This window comes from Phocoena sinus, chromosome 5, assembly GCF_008692025.1.
Source record: "Phocoena sinus isolate mPhoSin1 chromosome 5, mPhoSin1.pri, whole genome shotgun sequence".
Lineage (NCBI taxonomy): Eukaryota > Metazoa > Chordata > Mammalia > Artiodactyla > Phocoenidae > Phocoena > Phocoena sinus.
The window spans coordinates 118,352,213-118,365,259 of record NC_045767.1 but is presented as its reverse complement, the minus strand read 5'-3'; the positions used below and the strand labels follow the sequence as shown (position 1 = coordinate 118,365,259).

The following is a 13,047-nucleotide window of genomic DNA, read 5'->3' as shown; positions in this document are numbered from 1 at the left end:
TACATTTATTTTTCTCCTTTATTAGAGGAAAGGATAAAACTTAAATCGTTTTAAACAATAAAGTCACATTACGGTGGTAAAAGGAAAAAGCCATTTCTTATTAAAGAAGACTCTATGCTTTGTCTACTGCATGGATCTAATACACAAATTTAAACCTATCAGGCATGGTACATCCACAGGAAGGAGCAGTGAACTGGCAAAAACTGGTTGCTCAGATTTTACCACTACAAGCTCATGGAGTTTAACCAAATGTGAAAGTTAAAATTAATCTGCAACCAAGAAAGTAAAAAAAGCTTTAATAATCTTTAGAAAAAAATGATCATATATAAGACACTTGTCGGCAAGAAGTTTTCCATAAAGTTAAGAAAGGATTTATCTCATGAAGTAGTAGTTTACTTTCAGAAACAATCTCATCTAGAATCATTCAGTATATCTAGTTCACTTGGACATTCCAAATACAAAGCAAGAAAGGGAGTCCTTGCAAGATGCGTTAAGTTTAGTCAGTATTAAATAAATACAAAGTATGGTTAACTACATATTAAGATTGTCCACCACCAATTTATGGAAAGTTCAGAACACAGCAATGGAATAAAGCACTTATTTTCATTTTCAGTTCACTCCCTGAAATAAGGAGTGAATAGTGGCTATACTGGCTGTGTTTGGCTTCCTTTATGTCAGAGGAGAAGCTAGAGGCTCCTTTTCCTTATACATAAGCTTTAAATGTACTACTGGGGAGGGGGATGTACAGGAGGCGGGCTTACCCAAGGACGGGATGTATATGTCCATGAGGGAATCCAAAATATTACCCAACTAGTATAGCGTTCTCTAGATAGTTGGTATTAAAGTAGTTCCATGGTCTCAAAGATTTAGATCACCTTCCAAAGGGTCTGTCACCCAAACATGAAAAATTCTTAAATATGTTAAATGGAATAATACAGCTCTACTATAATGTACTTCTGTGACTTTTGGTACCTACAGTCGTTCCTTGGTATCCATGGGGGATTGGTTCCAGGACGCGTGGCAGATACCAAAATCCACAGATGCTCAAGTCCCATAGTTGACCATCCTTATCTGCAGATTCTGCATCAGAGGATTCAACATACCGTGTAGTTCTATAGAATTAATTGAAAACAAAATCTGTGTATAAGTGGACCCACGCAGTTCAAACCTCTGTTGTTAAAGGGTCAATTGTGTTTTAAAAAGAGGAGCAATAGTCTACCATAGAGGCAGCTTTGAAGCTAGATGAGACAATAGATTTGAATTTGTCAGAAGATAGATTCGACTTCGTCGGAAAAAAGATAAAAATACAAAGCATGATGATTGATATCTATTAGCCATTACAATCTCTTAATGATCAGATAAAAGAAAGACTCCCCCATAATAATTTACCTATTAAAGATGGTATCATTTAAAGAAGAAAAAATATTTAAATGTTATTTTCAAGAGCAATGTAGGCATAAGCAATCTTGTAAACAGAGTAAGCCATTCTGGCATAAAACAACGGTAACAGCTTCAAAAAAATCTGTGCACCATTTCGTTTTGATAAACCTCTTATCTCTGTATTCAAATATAAGTATGCTGCACTATTGACCAGTGATTCTATGAATGACACATAGACATTTCAGTTTTGTTGATTTGTCTGTCAACAAAGCACCTCTTTAAAGGACTCTATAATTTACGTGAACAATGGACCATAACTATAATTTGACACAAAGGAGGTAAATGTGGGTCACATACAACACTTTCAGTTGTTGATAGAAACAAACAACCATGCAGAAACTTTATTGCATTTAGCTCTGTACAACAGAACTCACTCTTATTTATACTATGGAACTACCAGTTATACTGTAGTATAGCCGTTTAAGGGGAAATTCCAATAACTGATTCTTCCAATAGCAGTGAAGTTGCTGCATATTATTTTGCTCTGTAGAAACCAAAACTTTCTCCAAACTATTAAAACTGTGTAACTTCTAATGCTATTAATCTCTTAAAATTTGACATGTAATGTGCCACTTTTCTTTTATTCTAAATTCAAAGACCAGGTTAACTTCAAAGTTTTTTTTTTTTCTGAAAAATAAGATTAAAATACATGTCTGAAAGAATATCATTGCCAGATAGTAGAAACAGGATGTGCAGATTGAGTCTAGTTCACTTGAGAATGCCAACTCTCTCTCTTAGGAATTAAAAATACTTGAATACAGGTTATTCCTTTCGTACTCTTCTTTTGCGTACTGACTTTACTGGCCCATCTCCAGATCCTGTGCTCTCATCTGCTTCCCTCATCTAGGGAAAAATATATGAAAACGTTTATTTTCATACAGTGGGCAACTAGGAGAGAGTAGTAAATAATGTATTTCTTATTCTCTAAAATACATGTTTCTAACAAAACATCTTTATGTTTATATACATACATATCTTTATTTTTATGTTCCTTTACTTAATAACTGATCAAAAACATGTATATAAATTGATGTTTCAATTTGTTCATCTTTTGCCATGATTACATTTTTAGAATAACTGTTTGTCAAATATGCATCTGACAAGGAATAATGCTAATAACTCAATTCATGATTTTATTTCATGATTTACAACTTAATCTAATGTCATGGTTAATTAAAGGTTACATGATATTTTCATTGTGGGATATTAAGCATTAACTATACATCACAATGTTTCTGTAAGTAATGAATTGCTGAGCTGGTTTTACAGAGACTTTTTCAGAACTTCTGGTACCTAACACTTTGAGAAAAATTAACAGAGAGGAAAGGGAAACATTAAACTTATGGTTTGGGCTTTTTCTCTCCTTTAATTCTATCCTTCCAGAATAATTGTTTATATATAAATTAAACTTGTATAACAATAAAATAATGCAGGTATTATACAAAATAGTTATAATTATTTCTAAAGGTTATATTATATAAAAATTGATTTATTTTAGCTCACTGGCAAACATATAAGAAGATGAAAAGATGGAATTTAGATACTTTTAAAAGTACACAAAATATTTTACAAAGCAAAATATAACTAGAATACACATTCAGTGAATGATTCCAAATATTACTATTAAAAGAGTGACGGCGGGAAACAAGGACTGCTTAAAACTCTGTTCTGAAAGAAATTATCTTCACCCAGCTCCCTCTAAATAAAGATATTCATACTAGATAATGAGCCCCAAAGCCCATTTAAAAAAAACTCACTAGGCAGTTAAGACCAGTAACCAGGTATATGTACTGAATAAGCTTTAGAAAACAATTAAAATACTAACAACAGAAGTTTATCTGGGAGATTTCTTCAAATAAACAAAACAGCAAGTTTATCTCATCACATGCAACAGTCCAGGCATAACGGACCTTTACCCTACCTAACTTTAAGCTATGAGAGTGCTGGGGACGGTGACCGGCAGGTGGGGTTATGCAGTTCTTAGAGAGCTAGAGAAGCAGAGAAAACAGGCTTGGGGGGTATATAATAGGTGAAAGAAGAAAGCTAGGGCTCTGAATTATACCTGGATGGCTTCTGATTCCATAATAACTGACTATAAAAAAAGGCACTGTGGAAAGTTCTATCATACATCAGGATGGAAAAGGGGGCAGACATATCAAGTTAATGAAAAACTAGTTTATTAAAGATTTGAGAAAAACACCATTACCAGGCATAGTACTCAACTACCCAATGAATGCAATCTTTCAAAATGTTACAGTAAATAACTGTGACAGTGAGAACGTTTTCACAATGGCTAAAAGAAAACTGTCTTGTAATAAACAGACTTACTTTTAAAATATTCAGATGGTCTGCTTATTACACCTTTCAACAAAACACTTTAATGAAGTCATTTTTTACAGACGTAGCTCTCTCTTTATATTTTGTAAACCAAAGGCTTACTTCATACTGTTTCATTAGGCATTAAGAGGACATAAATTACATTATTTTCATGCTTTCCTTAAGGATACATTTTAAAGCAATATGTATGCTCTTAAGAAAGATGGGAGAAATATGGCAAAAAATTCTTCAAAAACCAGATTGTTTTTATTAAATATTTTTTTATGGATTAACAGTCATACATAGAAACTAGTTTATTTTCTGTTAAAGAGTTGCTTACCTCATCCTCTGATCCAGACTTATTTGATTTATTACCTTCTTCTTGTCCTTCTATGATTTCAATTTCTTCTTCACTCTTTTCCTCACGTTCACCTTCCTCTTCTAGAATTTTTTATTAAATAGATTTTATTAAAGGCAAAAACTTGAATTAGAATTTTGCTACTTAAAAGTATTAAATAAAAGTGGAGGGATGTATTTAAATTCCAATATTTATAAGCAATTTCTTCCATTAGACATTTTTAAAAATTTAAATAGAAATATTTATTTTATCACATTTTATAAATAAATCATCATATTTGAGGAAAGGGGCAGGTTTAAAGAATTTTAAAGCACTCAGTCTGTATGTAAAATGAAAACCAAAGAATGTGTGTGTGTGTGTGTGTGTGTGTGTGTGTGTGTGTACACACATATATGTAAATATACATGTGTGCATGTGTGTTTTGAGGGAGTATGTTTTTTAAGTCAACTGTTGCATCAACTATTAAGTTAAAAACAGTGCTCAAGGGGGCTTCCCTCGTGGCGCAGTGGTTGAGAGTCCGCCTGCCGATGCAGGGGACATGGGTTCATGCCCCAGTCCAGGAAGATCCCACATGCCACGGAGCGGCTGCGCCCGTGAGCCATGGCCGCTGAGCCTGCGCGTCCGGAGCCTGGGCTCCGCAACGGGAGACGCCACAACAGTGAGAGGCCCGCGTACCGCAAAAAAAAAAAAAAAAAAAAAAAAAAAAAAAAAAAACAGTGCTCAAGATATAATTTAGGTTATAAAGGGCTCATTCTGGAGCCTGGCTTGGGATGCCTGACAAATATCAATAGTTTTATTGCTACCTCAATGTGCATAAGGAAGTCACATTGGAGAGGCACCAAAAAGCCTCAGCTGTATTCAGTTCTAACATCTTCTGGAGTTTAGTAGAGGGTGGCAAGGGGACGTATGATTTAGTAATCCTTTCAAGAGATTAAACTGTTCGTTCCACATGATAAATTATCTGATAAACAACAGCCCTTGGGAGACTTGGTGTGGATTTTGTTGCTGCAATCACCTGCCTTAAACCGATTACTCTTCTACAGAAGCCATGGTCTGTACCTCCCATCTCATCCTTGGAGGGGAGAAAAATCTTTGCAAAAAGCTATGGCAGGGCTTCCCTGGTGGCGCAGTGGTTGAGAGTCCGCCTGCCGATGCAGGGGACACGGGTTCGTGCCCCAGTCCGGGAAGATTCCACATGCCATGGATCAGCTGCGCCCGTGAGCCACGGCCACTGAGCCTGCGTGGCCGGAGCCTGTTGCTCCGCAACGGGAGAGGCCACAACAGTGAGAGGCCCGCGTACCACAAAAAAAAACCCAATCAAACAACAACAACAAAAACAAGCTATGGCTTACGGAATTCATAGTTGCTAGGTTCTGAAGCAACTGAACAATTTTTACACCTCTTTCTTCCTAGAAAACAAAAGTCATACATTGGGTGTCTGCTCAGGTACAACCCAGGCAAGGATGTTACTCCTCTTCGCCAGGCACGCCTTCTTGGGGATTCAAATGGTATAAATCTGACAATAAACAAGTGCAACAGCCCGTGTTTACCACTTAATCTACTATTTTAAGTCAGCTTTGCCCAGCTTTGTCCCCATTATAAATCACCGTCATCGTCCTACCTTTTTCAAGAATTTCACCATCACTTTGCTGTTTTTCCTCTTCCAAGTCTACTGGTTTCTCCAGGGCTGCTTTCTCTCCCTTTACTTCTTGCTCTAGTGCTCCCTTTGTTTGTGGTTTACATATGTCCAGTTTTTTGAACTCCGCATCTTCATATCTTTTCTGTCGCAGTTTAACACAAGCTATTTTTACTAAAAGCAAAGCACTATTTACAAAAAGATTTTTTGCAATAAGTGATATCATAGTGAACTATCAGTAGAAACTCACAGGCAATCTAGTTTATTACTTTTAAGAGCCACTTGCTCCAATATAGAACTCCTAAACACTAAGAGATTTTTTTTTTTTTTTTTTTTTTTTACTGTTGACAAAAATTCATTTTCTTTACCTTTACTTTTCTTGGCCAACAAAATGAAGTAATTAATGCTATTGGAAGCACTGCTATCACAAGATAAATGAACCAAAGCCATGGGCGCTCTTCAGTAGCTGCCGTCAACTGTTTGAATATACTAGGCTAGAGAAGAAATAAGCATAAAAAGGCAATTAAGATTTTATAAACCTTCATTCAGAGATACAGCCTACAAAAACAAAAAACTTATTTCACCTAGGTGGTTTTATATTAAGGAATCGTGAATTTGTAAGATAAAAAATATTTTATTTTCTCATTTTATACTTCATAAAGTTTAAACAATTATTCGCATGCATTGCTGTTTGACACTTTGTAGTAGAAGGTACATTATACTATATAGGTGAATATTGCTAACCTACCAGCAAGAATTAGGACAGTTTTCTTTTTTGGTAAGTTTCAGGATAGAACTACTCTTTATGGATGTATTATCTGGTTCATTTAGAAGTACACTCTCTGATAACTCAACCCGTACATTTAAAAAACTTACTAAAAAAAAAAAAAAAAAAATCAACCTGATAATCATTGTGTTTTCTTTTTCTTGTTTATTAACAAATTTTACACACAACCTTCAGGAAGGAAATTGTTTCTCTTACTAAAATAAAATCTAAAATCATCAAATGTTTTAGTTAAAAGAGTTTCCAAATGAGAATCCCTTTACCTTTACTTACTCTTCTGATGGTTTTTGCTAATATCCAAAGAGACCTAATGTGAGGTACACATTTTTCTTTATAGTAATTCGTTTTAAAGATAGATTCTCCAAGATGCATTGTGTTGAAATACTTAGCTTATTCTTTTCTAAGTAGTGTTAAGATTTGGGGAAAAAAACTGAAACATAATAATATTAAATTTTAAAAGTTTCTATACTCCTCTAAGTGAAAAGTAGTTAAAATGAATAAAGAATATTTAGATTACTGTTCCCACTTAGGCCTTAAATTGATAGGTGACAAAGATATTAAGTCTCATTTCTAGTAGTAGTAGTGGTCTCATTTCTATAACCATCAAAAGGCACTCAATCCCATTATGCTATCATAATTTAATAAATGAAATGAAGACTTACATATATATAATTCATTATTAGTTTATAATGAAGCTGTATCATATTTGGTAAAGCTAAATACTCTGTCTACATAAATTTATTTAAATATGCTTCTTTAGCATTTAGTAATTATTGCACATTTATTTACCTTTTTTAAAGGCCATTTGTACAACCTATAACCAGGACCACATCCTATTATTACCGTATGGTAAATACTATACCTCATTATCATTTTCTATCATTATTTTCACTCCCCAACCATCTGCAGCCCAGCGATCTGCTACTTCCTTTTCCGAACAAATAATAAAATTATCAAAGTAGATATCAGAGGTCATGGACCAAAGCTCTAAACCAAGAGCACAGAAGGAAGTCAGAAGAAATGGGTGATTGTCTTCAAAATAATCTGGATTAGGAATTTTTCGAGGACTCCAGATACCCTGTGAGAAAAAATAATTTAAAGACATTTTCAAATAAAATAATTTCATTATAAATGTTACTCAAGAAGTAGTTGGTGTTGAATGAAATTAGCAATACTAAATGGAAAAAAGAAAACTTTAACTTATAATTAATTCATTAGTAATTCACTAGAAATAAAATCTTGTTTCTTCTTATCCGGAACACGATGTTCCCTATGAACAATGACTTTAAACTCTGCAAAAGGGGACTTCCCTGGCTGTCCAGTGCTTAAGACTCTGTGCTCCCAATGCAGGGGCCCTGGGTTCAATCCCTGGCTGGTGAACTAAGATCCCACATACCACAACTAAGCCCACACAGTGCAACTACTGAGCCCGTGTGCTCTAGAGCCAGCACGCTGCAACTAGAGAAGCCTGAGCGCCACAATGAAGACCCAGTGCAGCCAAAATAAGTAAAATAAATAAGTAAACTGCCAAAAAAAAAAAGAGGCAGAGTGAAAATCCAATACAGAAACTTGAGTAATTAAATTTCACAACTGACACTATATTAGACAAGTTGGGTTTTTTTTACATTTAGTAAAGATATTCAAGACAAGATATCATTAAAATTGTTCAAATCAGAGATCACTGTATGGCAAAAATGGAACCGCACCTTTCAACATATACTCGTGATAGGCATCAATAATCAACCACGGTTGAATCTCAGAACAATTATTCAACACAGAAGTTCCATTAGATCTTGAATGATTAAACTCAACCAAATCAAATAAATTGGACAATATGATCACTCACTGACTTATTCCACCATCACATATGTCTATTCTGTGCCAGGCACTATGCCAGATGCTAGGATACAGTGGTAATCAAGGCAGACATGGTCCCTGCATTATGGTGTTTAAAATCTAATGAAGGAGATAGACGTTAAAAAAATTACCAAAACAGACATTTTGTGATAAATACTATGAAGAAAAACTACAGTGAGCAAAAAGAATATATAACTGTATATATAAAATAAATGTTAGAAAATGTCAATGAATAATTAGATAAAACTAGAGGGTTAAATGGATAACATAAGGACTTCTACCTCCAAAACTAGGTATACTCAAAAAATATCTGATTCATATTAGGGAAAAAAATTCAATTTTAATAATACCAGAGAGTAAGGAGCATGTTAATTAAGCACAGACTTTAATTACTAAAATGTGCAACCTGAGTCTTCTTGATCAGAAGTCACTTCTTATATTTAATTCTAAAATAAAATTTTATTCCAAAGTGATCATCAGTATAAGGAAAAATATAGTATAAAGTAACTTATCTTTAGTTCTTAATTTTATTCCCCCAGAAAATTAAATAAGGAATGTTTCACTTTTTAAACATAAATTAGTTGGAGTACTATGTTCTTTGACTTCTTAAGATAGCTAAGGCACACTATTATACAAATCAAATTTCCTGAAGTTAACATAACATTATCAATAACTAGATAAATAGCACAACATTTTAAAGTTTACTATGGGACTGGAACAAGTGGTTATTACCTGGTAGTTAGGGTTATCTATCATTGGAGGTGTCCATACTCCTTTGTATTTTGGGTTACCTATCATGGGAGGGCTCCACTCGCCACACCCAATCTGACATGCCGGATTAGAAATCTGAGGTGCCTCCCATTCTCCATCCATGTCTTCATTCCTTAGGATATTAGAACAAAGCAAATGGAGTAACCTCAAGTCTCTCCTGTCAGTCATATAAACTAGTAACAAAAAAGCAAGTAAGAAACATATGAAATTGATATTTGAAGATGAAGAATGCTTACCAGTCAATGGGTTTTTCAGCATTAGGATCTGGAATAAATTTCGGTTCATTATCAAGCCAGCCATCAGGTTTAACAACACTTGAATCTTCTATTTGGGCAGGTTCACTTTCATCCCTGTAAATACAGTATTTTATGCTAATTATTAACTATTCAAGCAGTTTAAAAATGCACGCTACAAAATTCATAAGGTACCAAAAGGCATTTCCTACCCTGTCTTTGTACCTACTACCTCCCCTCTCTCTCATCCACCTAAATCTTCTACTATACACTTTTTTATATATATTACTTGTTATGTTCTATACATACATGCACATATGTATGTGTGTGTATATGTGTGTGTGTATATATATATATACACACACACACACATACTTTTTTTACACAAATGATAGCACTCTATACAGAGTATGTTAGACCTTGCTTTTGTTCACTTAAAAACTCATTCATCAACAAACATATATGGGATGACTACTACATGTCAAGACTGTTCTAGGAGCTCTGTTTTATATAAATATATATCTGCTTCATTCTTCTTAACAGTTGCATAGTTTTATACTTTGTGAATATATCATAATTTATTTAATCTATCTATTGTTGAGAATAGTGTTTTCAAAAACTTACTATGATGAATAATGCTATAATTAATATCCTGGAATATATTAGAAATTAATAAGAAATCAGTTGTCAGCTATATGAAGTAAATTTTTTTTCCAGTTTCTCGTGCATTTTTTAATGTAGCTCATGGTGAGGTTTTGTTTTTTGGTTTTTTTTTGCCATGTAAAACATTTATTTTCATGTAGTTGAAATTTATTAACATTTTCCTTTATGATTCTTCAATTTTATGTCATATTTGGAAAGGTCTTCCCTACTCCAATATTATTTTTTTAAAACCCTCCATATTTAATTCTAGTAATTTTTAAATTTTCATTAAAAAATAACACTTAGAAAGTAAATTCTAAAGTATATAAACATAGTCACAGTAAGTAGTGAATAGAATTACTAACATAATTTTCATCTTTACAGAAAAGTAAAAATTTTAAATAAGAAGCTACATTACGATTTTCCAAACAAAACTTGAATACAAACAAATAATCAACAATATATATGTAAAGACTGAGTAACAAACTGAAATAATCAAATCTATGTATGTAAAGACTTGTACTTGCCTGTTATTAATGTTATCTTAGGGTCTCTGAGGGCTCAGAGTAACCGGGGTTTAAAATTTAAGGGTGCATCTCTTTTAGCACTTTATAAAAAAAATTCTCACACATTTCACCAATCAGAATGAGGTTGGTATATACAGTTTCTCTCATTGTACAGTTTCTCTCATGTCCCAACCCTACTCTTTATGGGCAAACAACTGTGAAGCAACGTTAGAAAGCCCACATGGAGGGATGTAGTCCTACCTTTCCTGATAGCATGAATTCATGGAAGTGATACACTAATAAGTGACTTATTAATTTTTTTTAAAAAGTACTATTCTTCCTACCTTGCACAAGTTACTTCCCTATACTATTTCCCTTAAGGCAAAGACATTTTCACTGCTAACCAGTACCCCTATTTATCTAAAAGACAGTCAACAAGTTAACACTTTTGGTTTTCCAGGAGCAACATTCTATCTGAATAGGTGGTAAACCCCAATGTTTACAAACAACAAGAACTTGAAGAAATAGTAATAGACACTTTCCAAAATGAAGTACACAGAGAAAAACTGGTTTTAAAAAATGAATAGATTCTCAGCGACTTGTGTAACAAACGTAAAGCAGTCTAACACACATTTAAGTGGTATCCCAAAAAAGAGATGGGGAGCCATATATAAATATTTAAGGAAATAATGGCCAAATGTTACCCAAATGTGATACAAACTATAAACCCACATTTCAAAAAGCTCAAAGAATCCAAAGCAAGGCAAATACACACACACACACACACACACACACACACACACACACACACACACACACAAACAAATGACATCAAGGCACAACAAAAAATCAAACTATTGAAAACCAGTAACAGTGAAAATAAATCTTAAAACCAAATAGAAAAAAATGACATATTAGGTAAAGGAGAACAAGGTTGAGAATAACAACTGACTTCTCATCAGAATCAGTGTGAGCCTCACGATAAGGAATGGCTGTTGCAAAATAACTATCAACCTATAACCCCACAGTGAAAAATCCTTCAAAAATGAAGGCAGAATAAAGAGATTTTCAGACAAATAATTTAGGAGAATGCAATGACAACAGGTATGTACTACAATGTATTAAGACAAGTTTATCATGCAGAAGGAAAACAATAACAGACAGGAATTTCTATCTACACAAAAGAAGGAGAGTACCAGAAATGGTAAATATGTGGGTAAATAAAAGAACTTTTCCCCTCATAACTGTCCGATAAAAAGAGACTGATTGAAGAATAAATATGCATGGCCTTCACAGTATATAAAGAAGGAAATGTATGCTAATAGCATGAAGGATGTACGGGAGAAAATATAAGACTCTCATATGATTAACTTAGACATGAAGTGGCATAACACTATTTGAGAGTAGACTGAAATAGGTTTAAGATACATATTGCAAACCCTAGAGCAACCGGCAAAACAACCAACTACAGATGAAAAGCCAAAAAGCCAATAGAGAAGAAAAAATAGAAGACTCAAATAAAATATAACTCAATCCGAAAAAAGCCAGGAAAAACATTTTATAAAAAGCCACAGAATATATGGGACAAAGAAAAAACAAGTAGTGAGATGGTAGGTTTACACCCAACCACAGCAATAAGTGCATTAAATGTAGATGGTTTAAAACACTCAAATTAAAAGGCAAGACCCAAATGTAGTTGCCTACAAGAAAATCACCTGAAAAATAAAGGCATATACAGGTTACAGGTAAATAATGGAAAATAATATTCAATGGAAACATGACTTAAAAGAAAATTGGAGTGCTGATTTAATATCAGACCAAGTAGACTTCAAGTCAGAGAGTATTATAAGAGTTTATAAAGAAGGACATTTTATAATAATAAAAAGGTCAGTTCCTCAAGAGGTCATGAAATACTGTGAATTGATCTAGTAACAGATCTTCAAAATACTTGAAGCAAAAACTAAAAGAACTCAAAGGAGATAAAGACAAATCCACAATCATAGTTGAAGATTTTAGTTCTCTTCTCTCAGTAAGAGAACAGACTGAAAACCATTAAGAATATAAAAGCTTTTGAACAATGCTGATGTAATTGATGTTTGTGAATGTTTTCTGACCACAAGAGAATTAACTTGGGAGTTAAAATGAAAACCATATCTGGAAAATCCATAAATAATTGACAACAAAGCAACACATTTAAAAATACATGATTCAAAGAAAAAATCACTAGGGAAATTATATAACAGTATGAACTGAATATATATTTGTGGAACTTAGTTAAAACAGTGCTTAGAGAAATTTTACAGCTGCTTCTATCGAAAATTATTTTCTACCTTAATAAGGTAGAAAAGAGAAGCAAATTAAGTCCAAAGTAAGAAGAGGAAGGCAATAATGAAATACAAAGAAGGCCAATGGAAGGGAAAAAACTAAAACAAAAGCTGGTCCTCCAAAAAGCTCAATAAAATTGATAAACCCTCAGCTAGACACATCAAGAAAAAACACTAACT

The 13,047-nt window shown here is 33.5% G+C and overlaps 1 protein-coding gene across 3 annotated transcripts in view; it reads right to left on the bottom strand.

Moving 5' to 3' along the window:
* Positions 1-13,047, bottom strand: part of CLGN (calmegin) — a 45,895-nt gene continuing 32,848 nt past the window's right edge. For 2 of the 3 annotated variants that reach the window (XM_032633431.1, XM_032633432.1), the window contains 7 exons: positions 9,399-9,512; positions 9,124-9,274; positions 7,397-7,612; positions 6,119-6,244; positions 5,736-5,895; positions 4,097-4,197; positions 1-2,283 (listed from right to left, as the gene is read on the bottom strand). In XM_032633431.1, coding sequence (XP_032489322.1) covers positions 2,203-2,283; positions 4,097-4,197; positions 5,736-5,895; positions 6,119-6,244; positions 7,397-7,612; positions 9,124-9,274; positions 9,399-9,512 — 949 coding nt within the window. In that variant the 3' untranslated portion in view covers positions 1-2,202. The remainder of the gene's footprint in view (positions 2,284-4,096; positions 4,198-5,735; positions 5,896-6,118; positions 6,245-7,396; positions 7,613-9,123; positions 9,275-9,398; positions 9,513-13,047) is intronic. The other variant, XM_032633433.1, reaches the window with a different exon arrangement.